At 39.1% G+C, this 19,124-nt stretch overlaps 2 protein-coding genes across 2 annotated transcripts; one reads left to right on the top strand and one right to left on the bottom strand.

Annotated features, from left to right (window-relative positions):
• The first annotated feature begins 2,040 nt into the window (after positions 1-2,040).
• LOC149847496 (uncharacterized) lies at positions 2,041-7,659 on the top strand. Its single transcript, XM_089994142.1, has 3 exons — positions 2,041-2,211; positions 3,588-3,810; positions 7,229-7,659. Exons 1-3 carry the CDS (start codon positions 2,041-2,043, stop codon positions 7,657-7,659), a joined length of 825 nt encoding a protein of 274 aa, XP_089850268.1.
• Positions 7,660-8,643: 984 nt separating this feature from the next.
• Positions 8,644-18,544, bottom strand: LOC149847495 (alpha/beta-Hydrolases superfamily protein). Its single transcript, XM_089998445.1, has 13 exons — positions 18,225-18,544; positions 17,484-17,636; positions 17,197-17,223; positions 15,846-15,936; positions 15,016-15,059; positions 14,562-14,660; positions 14,011-14,068; positions 13,726-13,778; positions 13,444-13,545; positions 10,990-11,055; positions 9,335-9,456; positions 9,073-9,244; positions 8,644-8,929 (listed from the first exon to the last, which is right to left on the bottom strand). Exons 1-13 carry the CDS (start codon positions 18,360-18,362, stop codon positions 8,861-8,863), a joined length of 1,194 nt encoding a protein of 397 aa, XP_089854571.1. The 5' UTR covers positions 18,363-18,544; the 3' UTR covers positions 8,644-8,860.
• Between the last annotated feature and the right edge of the window lie 580 nt (positions 18,545-19,124).

The following is a 19,124-nucleotide window of genomic DNA, read 5'->3' as shown; positions in this document are numbered from 1 at the left end:
AGCTTATCCCCGCACTCGCCTGGGTCCACTGCCATCCCTACTCTCTCTCTCTCTCTCTCTCTCTTGGTTAGGTCAATCCTTTCCAACAGTCTTGACTCTGCGTACCTAGCTGGATGGGTTGGTTTAATTAGGGGTGGCAAAACCTGACGAGACCCACCATCCCAAACTGCCAACCCGCCGGCTACCCGCCAACCTATTTTCCCGACCCAACCCATTTATTAAACGGGTTGGCGGGTCATGTCGGGTTACCCGTTTATTAAATGGGTCGGGTTAGTGTTTGCCACAGCCAACCCGTTTAATAAACGGGTCGGGTTCGGGTTGAGGTATGCTGACACGCCAACCCGCCAACCCGACCCGATTGCCACCCCTAGGTTTAATGTATCCAAATTGAACCATGCGGCGAGTTTGATACCCCAAATGTGTCTTTTTCAGAAAGATCAAAGCCAATGAGAAACTATCTCCTGTGGGCAAGGGGGAGTACTCCTTAAAGTTTTAGATTGCAAACATCAAAACAGAGCTATAGTCAATATGGCACTTCTCGGCTATAATGAGAAGTGTGAACTATAATGGTGGTTTGTCCTAATCATACAGAAAAAGGAAAAAAAAAAAAAAACTCTTTAGCCTATGATATCTTAGTTTTGAATTTAGATATGCCTTTGGGTTTTAAATTGATCCAAGTCAAATAGCGATCCAAATATCCCATGTGGATCTCACATTTTTAAATTAATTAATCACTTTCATTATCATCATCAAGCCTAGAACCATCAAGATGTTCATAATTATAATTGATATTGGTATCTCACAATTCCAATTCGGGTCCACCAACGGGTCTCTGGTTGTCTAGTAGGAGCAGCTAGAGCAGTCACCTTGTGTTAGGATTGTAAACTAGAGTGGGCACAAATGCACAGTAATGGTAATGTTTGTAACAAATGTGAATCCAAAATATGGTAAAGAGAGAACCGTCATATTAATAATATGATTCAGAATCAATTTGAGGTTTCACATCAGAATTCAAATATAAGCATAAAATGTATCTGATAAGTTATCTCAGTAAAATCCTTTTTCCATATGAACTTGAAATCTGAATGTGAATTCCAATTTGATCAGGTCAGATTCTACACCCAAACTAAATCTTTCACTTTTACCATCTGTAGATTTTGATTTGTAGGGCAGGCTTGTAAGCAGGTTGGGTCTAGGACTGATCCGGTGATGACTTCAATTTTCAATAAGTGGGTCTAATTTTGCATGTGAACACATGATAGTGTTACATGTAATCTAACCCCCTCTTGGCACTAGATTTGCAAAAGGTAGGTCAAGTATATTGGTTTTTCATAGAATATGTAAAATGGGTTGGATCAGACTGATATCTGAACATATTTATCTCCCTGTTTCTAATTCAGATCTGAATAAATCTTACACTACTCAATCTGAATCTGACCCATTTGATAAACGAACTTTGGGTTCATGAGGTCCTAAGTGGCTCTGGATCGAGCCTGGGGAGCACGTGTTTTGGATCAGGGTGGGCACTGCCCACTTTGGCCCAAGCCCTCCTATGAGAGATTTTTGGATCGGGGTGGGCATGTGCCAACCCAGGCCTCTACTTGGCTCCGCCCCTGGCTGGGACGTTGCAAGTTCAAATCCCAATATCGTTGTATAACTTGTAGGGGTCTGCATAACCCCAGCTTACCTTTAAAAAAAAAAACCATGTGGGGTTGATGTTTGAATGTTTGATAATGCTCACTCTCTAACCTTCCAAACACCATCTTCAATTTTTCATATATGTTGGGACCCACCCATAAAAAAATGGTGAACTTTAGCCCCTAGACATTTAAGGGGCCCATGCCTGGGTTTTCATGGTGACGTGGATCATGATTCCCCAACGTGGTAAAATTTATCCCAAGACTGATGCAACCCCACTCGTTGGGCCTTGCCTTTATAAAGGGTTGCCCCCCAACTTGGATCTGTATGCACTAAAGGGAAAGCAAGAAGGCTTGTGTTTGTGTTCTTATGACATCTCTTTCTCTCACTTGTATGGATGATATGGAGGACAACTTCTCGGTTTTGTTTGGTGAATATTCCAGAGAATTGGTTCATTCTGTCCATGATGATGATGATGATGATGATGATGAAGGTGGTGATGGTAATGTTGCCACATCTGCTAACTCCAATCAGAAGGATGAATTTTGGCAAACACAAGAGAAACTTGTACAGGTAATACAGAAAAAATTATAGTTGTCGATAACTCATTTCTTTGGAAGCTCGCTTCGGAAGTAAGAAACTCCTCGATTCTTCAAAAGGAGGGGAAGCTTTGAGAAAGTCGCTTCCAACATATGAGAAACTCAATTCCCTTTAATGGGAAGTATGTTTCCTAAATCAATTCTCATTAGCTTCATTAAAAAAAAGAAGTTGCTTTCTTGCTTCTTATCACTTTCCACTCATTCCCCCCTCACTTCTCACATTTTTCATATTAGAAAATCATAACTTTTTATTTACTTCTCCCTGTGCTTCATATTGTTTTTCATGTACTTCCTTTTCATGGCCGAGTATGAAGAAGGAAAGCCAAACTTGGTTTGGCTCATGTAAGCTCGTTTATATATATATATATATATATATATATATATATATATATATATATATATATATATATATATGTGTGTGTGTGTGTGTGTGTGTGTGTGTGTGTGTATATAAACGAGCTTACATGAGCCAAACCAAGTTTGGCTTTCCTTCTTAACACTCGGCCATGATATCTACATGAGCTGGCTCATAGTGTGGCTAGCTAAGCTTAGTTCCTAAGCTGAGCTGAACGATAAACTGCTTGTCTTGTTTCTTATCCCTACTCATGGCACATCGTATAGATCATCTTTTTTGGTATTGACCAGTAGAACTCATAGTTGTACATTCTTGATATCTAATCTCCAAAAGCAAAGCCTTTGGATCATGTTTAGCATATTCTATATAAATTTTTTTTTGAAGAAAAGAAAATTCATATTTTATTTCATGTATTAAAGTTGACTTTTGAGTGTTTTGGTCTATTTTCCAAACCATCCTTATCTTTATGGTTGGTGGGCCATCATCTTGAAATTTAAATCTTATGATACCTTAAATGCAGCTAATCCTCCTAATATAGCAAATAAATCATCTTAAACACATCCATTTAATTATATCTAACATTGGTGGCTAGATCCCCTTCAAACACGATTGTACTACCATATGGTGTGTGTCTTTGTATGTGTATAGTGATGCAAGCATGCTAAATGGTTTTTTTTAGCTTTGTTGGTGCTTTTTTCGTGATTAGGACCATGTTCAGCATGTGTTTTTGATGAAAAAATGATATTTGCAGCCTCAAAAATTTTGGACACTTGATTTTTTTTTAACCTAATGAAAACCCATTCATAAATCCAACGCTCCAAGAGCTGATTCCTATAAAATCAAGTACGTTGATCACATCTTTATTGTCAACATTTAAAAGTAAAATGGAAAAAGCTCAAAAAAACTCATTTAGCATGTTTGCATCACACTATACATATATTTGAAATTTCTCATATAGCTTTAGCTTAACATGTAGAATATGATTTCCACTATAGGATTTTCTTTCTCCGAGGAGCTTGCATGAATTATCTCTTAAGCGACATTTGAAGAACGAGCTCGAAAGCATGAAAGAAGGAACCTCATGCAGCATATGTGCTTGCCATCCCCGTCGCTGCGCATCTTGCCGGCGAGAATCTGTAGCCAACTACCTGTGCCGGATCGGATATCATGCAGCCATCTGCAGATCCCAATGGAAGGAAAACAAGAACATCCCTAAAGGTACTTAAATGAAATGGCTTTTTTATTTTTTTCTTTACTCGGAGAAACTGCCCCAGATGCAGAGACCTAGCTGCATTGGCTCAGCCTGTCGTACTTATGGTCTCTGTCTATGCCGGTGTAAAACTCTGAGGGCTTACCCCTCGACCCCAGGAAATCGCCAAGCTTCAGCTTATGCAGGGAGGTGATGCCCATGGGATTTGAACCTAGACTGTCCATCAAATGGTCTAGGCCTCATCCCACTACGACAAACCCCTTGGGTCTTAAAATGAAATGGCTTTTGTTTAAGTAATAATATCATTTTATCAGCAATGGTTTTTGGACTGATATCTAGGGATGGCAGTGGATCGGGGCGAAGGCGGGGGACAAGGTCTCCACCCCCACCCTGTCTCAAAATTCTGCCCTCCATCCCTGCACGGGTTTTGATTTTAACCTCCATTCCTGCCTACATCCTCGTTTCATGTCCTCCATCTCCGGTCCAAACAGGGCAGGGCCTTGTTTCTCCCAGTCCACTGCCATCCCTATTGATACCTGGAACCTTACACTAAGGTGGGCTTCATGATTATGATCAATGGTTTTTATGAAATCTAGGATTTGGCCCAAAAGAAAATCGGCCCACTCAAGCCACACAAAACACAGAAAATCGCTAATGCATATAGCGTTTCTGTGTAAAACACAAATACAAAAAAGTGTGCAGTTATTTTATGTGTAAAACACAAATAGAGATCAAGGGGGGCTCCGCATGTCTGGTAGAAGCAGCTAGTGTATGTGTGTATGTCACCTTGTGTTGGGACATTGCAAGTTCGAATCCCAATGGTATCATTGTATAACTGGAAGGGGTCAGACTAACCCCAGCTTGACTTTAAAAAAAATAAAACACAAATACAGAAAAGTAGCAGTGATTTTCTGTGTTTTGTGTGGTCCTACTACTTTGTAAAGTACTTGGGCCCGGTCACTAGATCTCAAAAAAAGGTGAAGGTATTTTTCACAAAAACTAATATTTGAAGCATATGAAACCCATGTGATATCTTCCGAATTTACATGTCACAGGGACACGCTATATGGGTTCTTGTGTCTAGGCCACACCCCGCAACAGGTGGACATGCCATGTGGCATGTCAAACATCATTTTATGTATAAAATATCAAAACTATTTTTTTATCAATTAAATAACAAAAAACAGTGTTTTTATGTTCTAATTTTCAAAGTTTACATATTCATGTCTCGTACCCACATCGAGTCGATCCGTGTCCGTGTTCGTGTCAGTGACCAAGTGACAGGCCGTTTGCATATAGACGCCCCCCTCTTAAGCATGGACTTTGGATGGCACTGAAAAGCCAAAATTTCCTGGATTTCTTGTGCGCCTAAGGGCCTGTTTGGTTAGACCACATTATCCGGATAAACAGGGTATTTGAAAAATAAAAACTCAGATCTTTTTACTTGGTGTTTGGCTGTCAAAAATGAGATAAAAACTCAAACTTAGAGCACAAGAAAGACTGTGCCGGTGTCCTATTTTTGAAAAATTTGTGAACTGCATCTCGAGTACCAAGTCACATACCCGTGTCTTTGTGACAAAAACTCAGAACAATTCAGTTAGATAAGCCCAGTCAAAATATGCACCTCAAGAAAAATGAGGACAATGTCAACTTTCCTTCTCATTCTTGATACAACAACAACAACAACAACTACGCCTTCATCCCAAAACAATTGGGGTCAGCGATATGAACCAAAAAAGAAATTCATTTTGGGTCTTCCACATGAATCATTTTCCTCCAATCATTTCTATCCAACGCCATGTCCTCGGTGAGGTTCAAAGCATTCATATCCTTTCCTATCATCTCCATCCAAGTCTTCCTAGGCCTACCCCGACCTCTTTTAACTAATATATTTTCCCATTTCTCCAACCTTCTAACTGGAGCATCATTAGGCCTTCGCCGAATATGTCCAAACCACCGTAAATGATTCTCTCGCATCTTATTTTCAATGGGTGCAACACCTACCTTCTTACGTATCTCTTCATTCCGAATCTTATCTTTTATTGTATTTCCACACATCCATCTAAGCATCCGCATCTCAGCTACACTCATTTTTTGAATATGATGTCTCTTGGCAGCCCAACATTCCGTACCATATAGTAAAGCGGGTCTAATAGTCGTCCGATAAAACTTTCCCTTCAACCGCAATGGCATTCTACGATCGCACAGCACTCCAGTAGTACTTTTCCATTTCATCCACCCAACCTTTATCCTATGATTTACATCTCCATCAATTTCTCCATACTTTTGAATGATGGATCCCAAATATTTGAAATAATCATTCACCGGTATATCTTGCTCACCAAGCTTCACTACACTCCCATCACTACTTCGTTGCTTACTAAACCGACATTCCATATATTCAGTCTTACTCTTACTCAACTTAAAACCTCTAGCTTCCAATGTCTGTCTCCATAATTCTAACTTAGCATTAACCCCAGCTCTAGACTCATCAATCAAAACAATATCATCAGCAAACAACATACACCACGATACATTTTCTTGAATTGATCTCGTAAGCTCATCCATCACTATCGCAAATAGGAAAGGGCTTAAAGCAGATCCTTGATGTAACCCAACCGTTATCGGAAAATTTGTTGTCACCCTCCACAAGTGCGGACATTGGTTACTACTCCTTCATACATATCTTTAATTATACTAATGTACTTGAGAGAAACACCTTTCTTCATCATTGTCCACCAGAGAACGTCCCTAGGTACTCTATCGTATGCCTTCTCAAAATCAATAAAAACCATATGCAAATCTTTGTTCCTCTCTCTATATCTTTCAATAAGTTGTCTAAGAAGATGTATAGCTTCCATAGTTGATCTTCCAGGCATAAAACCAAATTGATTCTCCGATATCATGACAACCTTCCTCAACCTAGACTCAATCACCCTCTCCCAAAGTTTCATAGTATGACTCATGAGTTTTATACCACGATAGTTTGTGCAATCTTGTATATCACCCTTATTCTTATATAAAGGCACCAAAGTACTCTTCCTCCACTCATTAGGCATTTTATTTGTTCGCCAAATCAAGTTAAAAAGATTTGTCAACCATTCTAAACCTTTCTCTCCCAAGCATTTCCAAGCCTCGATAGGTATACCATCTGGGTCAACTGCCCTTCTTGATTTCATTTTCTTCAAAGCCTCTGCAATTTCTTTCTTTTGAATCTTGCGCATGAAGTCACGATTTATCTCATGAAAAAGAATGGAGAAGTCTCCAAGATCTTGAGCATGACTATCATTAAATAGCTTATCAAAATAATCTTTCCATCTCTCCTTAATCTCCTCATCTTTGACTAAAACCCTTTGCGTTTCATCTTTGATACATTCTTGATGATGAACTAAATTCCCAATCTTCTTTGGTTTATGATCATTTCAGGATACCATGAATACATAGAAGTGATGATTGAAGCAGCACCCTGCATAAAGGAAGCTCGTTACATAATTGAGCTAGACTTTCGAGCCGAGTTCGAAGTCGCAAAATCCAGCAATGGGTACCAGAAAATAGTGAATCAACTGCCAGAGGTGTATATCGGTAAGCCTGAGCACCTGCGATTGATACTCCGAGCCGTATGTGAAGCCATGAAGAGATCATTGGAGGAGAACAGGATGCATATGGGGCCTTGGAGAAAATTCGGTTTCATGCAAATGAAATGGCTGGGGCCTAGTGTAAGGCATATTCCCGGTAACTCACAGATGGATAGATTCAAGCCAAACGGGATGCCAAGGCACCAACAAAGCCTTAGCTCTCAAGAACCTCTATCTAGAATGGTTTTCTTCGCAGCCCCATTGGTTAAAGCAATGGTCTAAGCTTTCTAGAGCCAAAGGGGTTGGCGTAGTGGAATGGGGCCCGTTTGACGAACAGCTTAGGTTCCAATCCCATGGGTGTCATCCCCTTGCAAAGCTTGGCAACTCCCTGGATCGGAGTTCTACGCTGACAGGACAGAGACCGTAAGTACGGCAGGCTGAGCCAGTGCGGCTAGGTCTCTTCACCTGGGGCGGTTTCTGAGTAAAACAAAATGGTCTAAGCTTTCTATAAATCTATGCTTTGGACATCATGTGAAGCATGACAAAGCTCAATAACCACAAAAGAACTTGGTCATGTTTCACTTGATGGAAAAACATGTACATTTTCAAGAACTTGGTCACACTTCACATTATCCTAAACGAACCCTAGAAAGTTTCAACAGATCAGAGAATTCGGGGTCTTCAGAAACACTCATGTTTAATTTTCTGTTTCAAGTCGTCATTTTGTATATAAAATTCTGTAAATCCTTTGTCAGCAACCATCTTGATAATATATACATCATATACTCTCAAAAAGCCATGGTATTCAGATGTTGATGCAACTAGGATTAGGATACGCCACTAGATATCCAGAGCTAACTTCACAGTATCCAAACATGATCTTCCAATTTGAATAAGAAAAATTAATATGGAAAAAAAAGGAAGAACTTGTTAGCAAAATCAACATCTTATGGGGGTATTCTTAATATCAGAAACTAGAGCAAAGCAAAATACAAGGTAATGAAGTTACCTTGGATGCTGCTCATCACATGGATGAGCATCTTCAGAACCCTATCCATTACCCGATCCACTAAACACAGAACCGTTGATACAACCCAACCAGATATCACCTAATCGGATTCACAGTCAAATAAATATAGGTAATATCAGATCTAGATCTGATTATCTAACCAGGCATCTTTTATATCTAACCGGATTCAGCGGATTTTGATGACTGATTCAGATTCAGATTCGGATTCAAATCTCTCTCTCTCAATTGACAAAATATAGAAGGAAAAGTTAGCCATAGTAAGCTCTATAAAGGCAAATGCAACAGGATGAAACATCTCTCCTTAAAAGATGCAGATACAATTTAATAAATACTGCCATCAAGGCCAACAACTACAACAATAACAATATTAGCAAAAGAATGGGGAAGAAAAAATCAAGCACAAAAAAACTGGTACATGCAGGGAAGAGTCGAATTAGTAGAAGTTGAGAAATGCTACGTCTTAATTCCACGAAAAGAAGAAGACAATATTCTGAAGAGCCCATCCGGATTATCTGCATGAACCTGCCAAAATTAGATGATTTGAGATCAGAATCAAAGTTAGTTGAGGAACTAAGAATACGCCACCTGAAGATCTCCAAAATGATGAGCACCACATAACAATCAAGGAAAACAGCACAAGATTATCAGCAATGTCAAAGGAATACCCAATGCCCTGCATCTTCGAGAACGTGCATTTCAATCCCGGCTCCTGCCTCCGCTGCCATCTCTTCTGCTGCGTGTATTCTCTGAATATCTTCAAGAGCCCATCTATGCAAGCTCCTCTCAGCTTTTAAGAAGTTCACATGCACGCCCCGAGGTACATCATCCACAACTTTCCTGCACGGACCATGCATCAGGTACCTATTCTATAACAAGAGAGGGATGCAGTACCAAAAACTTTAAAACTAGTAAATAAAGATCTTTTACCACAGATTTGTTTCTTCGTAGGACTGGTACATCTCTGCAATTCCCTTGAGGTCAAAGATCCATGAGAAGCCTGATGATGACAAACCCGATGGACCACTTGGGCGGAGATTCGTGGCAACCCACTGAGAACATGATGCAGTAAGAAGGAAACAAGTAAGAATTACAAGTCTATGAAATTCCGAGTTGCACCAATTTCAGGAATTAGGCACCAGGAAACCCCAATAACAGAATCCAACTTATGCCATGCATACCCATGCCGCTAACTTATCAGCATACCTGAACTCCATAACAAGAATAATGAAAACAATTCATACATTCTGCAGTGCGTCTTTTCTCTATTCAAATCGAAAACCGATAAAGCAGCTTGGCTTTTTAAAACAATCATATTGGCAACCACTAACTAGTTAATCAACAAACCAGTATATTTAACCAATTTTCATCAAAATCATGAGATTAAATTTGTATAACTGTCATTTTGACATTAGGTATTAGATTTGATGGGAAAAGTCAGTTTTCTGTATCCACTGTTAAATTACGGGTATGTCAGAAAATATCTTACATCAGAGGACCAATTTGCTTTCAGTTATCTGCACATATAGTATTTTGTTTTCTTTTTCTGGTTGCATACACATCAATACTCAATTCACTTGCTGTTGAGTGCGTCATCGTGTGACAAACACTATTGACAAATTATCATTTTCACTGTTCCAACTCCACTATTTCTCAATTAAATCCAAAAAAGACACAAGTCCTTTAGGTTAGCCTACTAATGTTGGATAACTGTACGGCAAGTTTTATTTCATCGGCGAATTTCCTTTCTTGTTTATTCATGCCAATGCCTCATTTTCTGGGGATTAGAGCCCGTACAGAATAAGTCAATTTAGGTTATCCTTGTTGCTTCTCTGAATATCGCACATGGATCATGAGCTGTAATAATGCACTCATACTGTAAGTGTATCCAGTTAACCTCCATACATATTGAGATTATTATTCGCCTCTTTCCCCTTGCCAAGGCTTTGAGTGCAAGATTAGACTCTTTTGGGCATGAGCTTGTCTCTCAACTCTATGAATGATAGCTTCCTCTTCCTTGGAATAAGTTTCTCTTTCAATGAATTTGCAAAAAGGAAAGTCTTTTCCCAACAAATATTCTAGAGCATATCTACTGTTATCACATGCATGTAAAACCATGCTATGTGTGATTAATTCAAGAGGTGGCAGAAGAGGCTCAACAGAACAAGTAACATCAACACAAAAACATCATCATCGAAATAGGCACACCTTGCAACCAATGAAATAATGCATGAGGCGTAGCTTACTCTAATCAAGCATCATGACAAGGGGACCGTGTAAAGCACATACTCTAATCCCCTTTGGACAAGCTAGGGCCGACCATAAATGAGGTAATCAAAAGTATCATTTATGAGGAGCAAAACAAGTGTGAATGGATAGCAAACCCACCAGAATACCTTTCCAATGCATTCTAAGTAATGGCATAAAAAATATTTTGAACAGTGAATTGAAATAAAAATAATAAGAAGTCAAAAAGGACCATTCCCCAAAGCAAGATTGAGCACTGCTTGATTTCATTAAGGCTCTATTGTAATATTCATTATGTTTATGTACAAAACCATTTCCAATACCAAGAATCAGTATACCTGGGCGATATCGTTTGAGAAACCTTCTTCAACAAGAGAATTTATGACCACTTGCTTAGATGATACCTGAATAAAACAAGAACAACGAGCAAGTTTACGACACTCAACTGCAAAAGATGGTTCCAAACAAACTGTTTGACTATGATCTAGAAACTAAAATCTGCAAATTACACAACATACAGAAAACTAGTGTTCAATAACTAAGCCTGCAACCTATACTCAATGAATGACTCCTTGACCAATTAGTGGATTCAAGATGCACACATAACAGATAAATGCAAATCAATAAAGATTAACAAATTCAGAACAAGTCAAACACACCAAACAAAAAAAACACCGTGTAAATACTGGGAATTTGGCAGCTGCATGAGCTACAAACTTACAAGTGAAATAAGTCCTTTAACCAATCATCATTATCATCATCATCATCAAGCCTTATCCCAACTACATGGGGTCAGCTTTATGAGTCCTATTTCTCCATTGCTGTCTATCTAGAGCTACAACTTCGGTTACTTCACAATCTTTCATGTCACCTCTAACTTCCTCCTTCAAAGTCTTTAGTGGTCTTCCTCTTTTCCTAGCTCCTATTTGTACCATGTCAACCTTTCTCACAGGCAGAGGTCTTTGTGGAACATGCACAAACCATCTTAAACAACATTCACTTATTTTTTATCAGTTTGACTCCTATGTATTCTAAATGTATTTAATTTTAATTTTGTTCTTTTGTGTAACCCCGAACATCTATCTTAGCATACGCATCTCTACAACATGCACCCTGTCTTGTTGCTTTTTAGTCACTCAATATTCAGCTACATATAATAGTGTTGGTCTTATAGTAGTCTTGTAAAAACATCCTCTTTCGGACCCTTTCCTGCTCCAGGTCCGACCATGAGAATCCTTCCCAGCCAAGACCCGCTAAACTGGAGTGCCGCCCAGCTGGGATTGGACAGAGAAAGTCCTTTTCCCAAGAATCCCCAGAAAAATTCGCTGAGCCTGGAGTCCTATATAGGTTAGGACTACGGTGGGACGCCTTCCTGGAATTCCATCCAGGGTGGGATTGTGTTCGTACTTTGACTTTCTTGCCTCTTGTAAATCCATAAATAGATGTACCTAGCTTAAGTATTTTTTAATAAAGTTTATTCAGTGATTTCTCTAAGCTTCGTTTTTAGTTCTTGTTCTTGTTTTCTAAGGGAATATATTTCTTCCTCGCCTCTCTTCCACACCTGTCATCGACTCGGAGGGAACACATTTTCTTCCTCCCTTGTCATTGATCCTTCATCCACCTCACACTTCCCTGTGTAGCCGACCAAAAGAGACGACTCTCTCTCCACCAACACTGCACACCCCTCCATTTTCTTTACCCATTTGTATTTAAGATGCACCCTCTTGTTGTCCTCTCGAGGCCCTTTTGTAGAATCTGCTCCTCCTTAGGATCGGGTTCTAACACATCCTTCTAGTTGTAGAGACACTCCCTTATCACATAAAAGTCCTTTTACCAATTTGACTCAGAATATGGATACAACTACTAACATTCATTATTTATAAAACTTTTAGAGTTGATGAGACTTTGGTAAAATTTTAACAGCATTAGTTCATGAAGCATGAGAAATTGAACCCAAATCATAAGTGCCTTTTGGATTTCCTTCTTGATCAATGACAACTGTTGTATTGTCATCATACCATATTGTCATACCATGGTTGTATTTGAGTTCTTTACATGTATGTGTGAGTAATTCTAAGCGTTTTAGGGGCATATAATGGCATTGCTTCTTTGATTACAGAAACAACAATGACAAATATATGAGCATAGCAATAACTACTAGATCCCATGATTCGTCAGCTTTTCAGCCCTGCTGTTGTCCACTACATTAAAATGGGCCTGAGGCCAAATCATCTTTTATATTTCTCTAATTTGAATTCTTTCAATGCAAGAGGGGAAGAAGAGAAAAAAATTCTGTCCAGAAATAAGTAAACCAAGGATTATATATTACATTTTTCATCATCCATAAAGATCCTTTTGGTCCGATATCCCTATTCCATAATGATGAATTTAGTTCATTCAGGCATTTTGTGCACAGCTATTTCCATAGAGGCTCTGACTACGATATCTAATACTCTGCCCACTTCATTATTAGAAAAAAGTGGGACACTACCCCTAAGTTTTGGAATTTTGTTCAAGCATAAAAAGATATTGGGATTTTGTGCTTGCATATCATGAACATCAAACAAGAAGATCAGCAGTATGGTTTAGCTAAAACAGGCAACAAAAGCCCGCAACAAAAAAAAAAGCTCACATATATCAATCCATACCAAATATATCAAACATCCTTCTATGAGAATCGTAGTGCAAAGAACAATTCCAATCAAGCATAAATTGAACCGTAGAACCCCTTCTTATTGTGATAAAAATGAACATGCTGCTCAATTAAAATATTTTAAGACGTTATAAAACACCTGACTTGGCATTTTGCTCAGGAAAGCAATTAATTCAGCAGGATGGTCTTCTCCATCACCTCCAGGACGGACTTTACCAGGGGTTGCATCCAAAACCCAAACCTGCATGGAAAAAAAATTGTGGCAATCATCTCAGCTCTTTTCCTAAGGAGGGATCAAGAAAAGGAACGAAGAAGAAACAGGATAGTGAATTCACGTGAGGTTAAAAAGTGACAAACAAAATCCCTTTTTTTCCCCTGAGAAGAACCATTGACCTAAACAATTAAAATATTTCAGTATTACCTTAACAGGTCGTGCAAGAGGTTTGGCAGCTTGATCCACCATGCTCAAGGCAACTGCATGAGTTATGTGAACTTTCGTTACATACTTTTATCCAGCTATTTAGATTGCATAAAGACGAGCATCTAAACATATTTATCCAAACAACTATATGAAAAGATCACAGATGACAACATTCATGTGTTGGTAGGAGGGAACTTTACCAGTTCCACTCTTCATAATGCACCATCCATGCAATAATAGACAATAATAACACATAATGATGAAAGTGAATAGACAAACTCATACCTTTGCCACCAAAACTATGACCAACTAGAACCCGGGGCGTTATTTTAAGTTTGCCTACCTATTCCATGCAAAAGCATAGTCAGTTGAACCAAACAACATACAATCTAGAAATATTATTCAAAAGATTTATAAAAACTAACCGAACTTGTCATATTTTCAGCTGTAATTTTCATCAAGAAATTATAGTTTGCTAGTACATAAGTCAAAGAACAACATACAAAATGTACCATACTCATCACTAAATGATTCAACTTTGCAGGGAAATGTTACTAAAGAATACTGAAGCCTAACATCACAGTCCCATTAACAATATTTGGGATACCCTAAGAGAGTTTTAAGACCATTGATCTGGGAAAAAAGTAGCATTAGCCTTAGAACCAACTAATTGTTGCTGTTTGAAATATCACAAAGATTCAAATTTCTGGAGTAAAATTGAATTCACAAATAAATTTCAAACATAAAGAGATTACTAAGATGAGTTATATTGCTTCCAGATATAGAATGAATAAAATCCAGTATCTTTTCAATCACCATTACAATAAATGACTCACCAGTTTCAGGACATCTAAGGCTGTTGAAGCAACAGTGTGAGGTGCACTTTTCTTAATTGATGCAGAATCACCATGACAACACAGATCCACCAAGAGAAACTGCATCAAAAAAGAATATATCATCTCAACATGCATCAAATAGACAACTGCAATTCCTCAAGTATAGCGGGGCTAGGTATGTACAGCTCAGAGTCATAGATACAAGCTAGTTCCAATTCTAATCAGCAGTTACATGTCACAGAGCTGAAAGAACACCATAATGGCATTCAAAGCACTCATAACACAATGTGACAGATAGCTGAAACAACATTCGGCACTTCATTCATTACAATGGCACTGAAAGCACAGTTCACACAAATTACTGACAAATGTACAAATGTCACATAATTTTTTCTAATGACTTTCAATCACAAGGAAATAAAAACATGTCAAGAACTAAATAATTTTGAAATACCTGCCACATTGGAAATTCATGAGCCAACCTTCCTGCGAAGGATCCTGAAATGAAAACAGAAAGAAATTAGTAGTTGTTCCCAGATATAATTGTCTTCAAAGAAATACTGCACTACCATAAATGATATTTGACCTGGCAGACATCATTATATAATTAACAACCAAGAAAATCAAATCTAATATGAAAAAAGGAAAAAGCTAAGACTATCACTTTAACTGTTTGATCTTTTCCTATTGTTTTATTTTCTTGTTAGCAATTAAGCACATTTCATCTGGCAAGAAGTAAGATAAGACCATAGCTCCAGATTTACACCCAAGAAAGAGTTTCATAAACAAGAAAAAATTCAATTACCATCGCTAGTTACTCCATGAATCAGACAGTTGACATGGCAAGTGCATGCACCAATGCATGTATGCTGTCTTACATGTGCATATTTTCACATTAGACTGCAGAAAAATTCACTGAATCAACATAACATTGGAAGTCTGAAACTCAATCAGCCATTTCTCAAGTCAGTCTAGCCTGTTTCATATGCAGTGTTTCATATTTAAGAAAGTGGCAACTAAAATTTTCTTCAAATGAGCGCCCTTGCGCATACCAAAAGGCAATTTTCATTCTTCCAAGAGAAAATTACTATCTTATTTACTGATTGTTTATCTAACAGCTACGGATATACTCCCTTATTCGGACTGTAAAGCTAGCTTCCTCAAGTTTTCAGGAATTCCATGATTAAAATCATGCTACAATTCAGTAAGACAGCCATAAGAGCTATTTATGTATGAACTAATGAGAAAAAAGCAAAGGCAAAACAGTACTAGCAAAATTCCTACCCCAGTTCTTCCTACTGCCCAGAATTCCATGTAGAAGAACAGCTGTTGGAGTATCTGGTGCAGGTTTGCTGATTACAGAATTCCACCTAACCTGCATAGAAGCATGTCATAAACCATGCCATTCATATTGAACTAAGCATGTCTAGATAAATGTCAACAAACCAATGCCTTTCCTTTTCTCTTAAGGAGGGCATGCTGCATCTGAGATTGTATGATACAATAATGATCCAAATATAGGTCGAGCCCATGATCAGAAAAGTCTTGCCTTATTAAAAAAAAAGATTCAAACATGAGCCAACCAGAGCAACAGTCACTGTAATAGCCAGCTGTAATAGAAGATTTCATGGCTCAAAAATATGATGTACAAACAACACTCAATTGGAATGGGTCCAGAAGAAGGGCTCCAGTGTGTTTTGGCTGCCAAATGTAGGGTCGGCATCAGGCCAGCCCGGCCTGACCTAACTCAAGCCAACCTGCTGCCTATTAGGGCTTGACAGGCCAAGGTCTAGATCTGACCTGCTGGCAACCTGACATGTTTCTTTCAAGGTTTGGGTCAGGCCCGAGAGTTATTGGGACATTAAATGTTGCCTGCTAACCCTCTGGGTCAAGCTGGGAATCAGGCACAGAGAGAGAGAGAGAGAGAGAGAGAGAGAGAGAGAGAGAGAGAGAGAGAGAGAGAGAGAGAGAGAGAGAGAGAGAGAGACTGCTGACTTGTTGGTTGATGATAGCTGGTTGCAGCTCACCAGCAAACACCCTCCCCCTTTGTGCAAGGTCTGCCCTAACCCCCTCATAATCAAGCACCCTAATATCCTTGTATAGTTAGCATAAAACGTAAAAACCAAATAATTTTATATTTATGTTTTGGGTTAGTGTTTGCAAGGGCCCAACCGAGCTTGGCTCGGAACTTGATCCCGAGCCAACAGAGATCAACTTCATCCCGAGATTAATCGGGCTAAGGGCCAATAGCCGGTAGCCCATCAAGTACCCTATCCAATGTCCACCCCTAGCCATGTGGTTTTGTAAAGGTAAAAAGCATGAGTTATTGATAATAAGTAATACTAAGGTTGAAAAGCAAGCATAATGTAAGATATTGCAGGAAATCACACAAGGGCTCCGCTCATCTGATAGGGGCAACTTGTGACTGTCACCAAGTTGATGGGACATCACAAGTTTGAACCCCACGGGTGGCGTCCCTTGCCGCAAGGTCGAAACTGGGTGTACTCCCCGGTGGGCAGGGGGGACCTCAACGGTTTTTCCAACAGAAGGCCAGCCAATGTGCCATCGGAGATGAGTGGGTTTTCCCTTAGATTATCCAAAGAAAAAAGATATTGCAGGAAAGCACTGAACTTACATGAGCTCCTTGAATCAGATCGTAGGCCTGCAAAATAAATATCCAAATTCAGTTCAATAGGAGCAAAAGATGACCACAAACGCTCAACATGAAACTGTCCACTGCACCAAAAACTCTATAAAGCAATCAAAACAGTGCACAAAATCTAGCAAAAAACTATTACATTGCTCAAAAGAAGGAAAATGTTTCATGGATGAAATCATACAAAAGTAAATTAAACACATAGTTATGAGAAAACAGCAAATTTCAATTAGTTCAGAAAAGAAGTAACAACAACTGCCACTTACCAGGACATCAGCCGGCCAGCGGCTGACATCTCGGCCACGGGCCAGCCTCTCATCCACCAATGTCATACAAACTGGTTTTCTTGTCCGCACCGTATCCATAGGCTTCTTCCATGATTGAATTGAAACTAATCGACCACTAGGGAGTCCTTTTCCCTATACCAAAGGAAGATCTCTGATCATTACCATCCGAATGGAACAGAAAGAAAACAACCTTCACAATATACATTTATCTTTTCGCTAGCAGAGAAAATAATCAAAAAAAGGGAAGAAAGGTCTAAGCATCATGAGTTAGCTCGTGCAAATTGTTCTTTATCATTAGTTCCAAATTCCTCATGCAAATTGTTTTTTATCGACAGTTCCAAATTCTAATTTGTTTTAAGCAAGATTAACTCAAATTGAACCTCAAAAAGATTTCAACCATCATAAAGCATCGCGCACATTGTTATTAATCGTGAAGGGAAACGTGAATTTAGCTAAATCAACCACAAATTACGTTAAAAGAAAAGGAAAAGGGGATCAAATGCCTCGCATGCATAAACACAGAACAAAGTTCAATCCCCAACAATTCGATGTAGAAAAACAGAAGAACACTCTCGAGATAATAACAATTTTAACCACCAAAGACCACGAAAATAAAACCTCGATGAATTCAAACACGCATCAAAATTGTACCCTACAAAGCTAGAATAACGATTCAGAGGGGGGAAGGGAAAAAAACAAAAAACGAAAAAAAGAACGCACCGCGAACGACGACCGGAAGCTCTCGCTCGCCGCTCTGCACCGCAGCGCCGCGCGATCGCCGTAAATCCCTAATTTCCGGCCGAGGACGGCCGGCTCCTGCTCGCATCCGGGAACGAGCAGGTTAAGCGCCCCCGCCATCTCACGAAGTCATCCACTCAACTTTCCAATAATCAAACAAGAAGAAGAAGATGATGATGATGACAGAGAGAGAGATGAGGAAGAAGAAGAAGAAGATGATGATGATGATGGCAGAGAGAGATGAAGAATAAGAAGAAGAAAAAGGCGGAGAAATCCAAAGGTGGAACCGTCATCGGTTGGCTGGGAACCTGTGGATTTTTTTTTCTATTACAGGGCGGAAATTTTTACATACGGATTCGCCCGTCGATTTTCAGTAAATCACGTAACTGCCACTACCCACTACTAAATCGGGCGGTTCATGACCGGCCGGATCATTTTAGATCCGAAGCCAAATTTTAAGCAACGTTCGGATCCAAACTAGATCCAATGTATTGAGAGTTGAATCCAGACCCGGAAACTCTGAAACCTTTACAAAAAGTCTAAAATCGAGGGATTTACATTAAGCGCACATTTGCGTGCCACAGAAAGTGGGGAGGCCTCTCTTGTGTTTCCGCAGCCTCCCATGGTTTGGTGTTCTCAAGTTTAAATCTTGGTCAAACTACTTTGGTGATCATGTTTGAGATCTAAGTAGTTGGGATGGGCCTGTCGGGAAGTGAGGGAGGCTCTTTCTTCTTTGTATTTAATTTACGAGTATGACAAATATCACCAGATTTGTGAAAAATCTCGCTATAATATTGTGAGAAATTGCTTGAAAGTTTAAAACGGTAATTTCTTATGAGATTTTCAAAATATCGCGAGATTTATATATGAAAAAACATAAAA

The sequence above is a fragment of the Nuphar pumila genome, chromosome 2, assembly GCF_984573655.1.
Source record: "Nuphar pumila chromosome 2, dmNupPumi1.hap1.1, whole genome shotgun sequence".
Lineage (NCBI taxonomy): Eukaryota > Viridiplantae > Streptophyta > Magnoliopsida > Nymphaeales > Nymphaeaceae > Nuphar > Nuphar pumila.
Note: the sequence above shows the minus strand (reverse complement) of the source record. Positions and strands in the feature narration are given on the sequence as shown.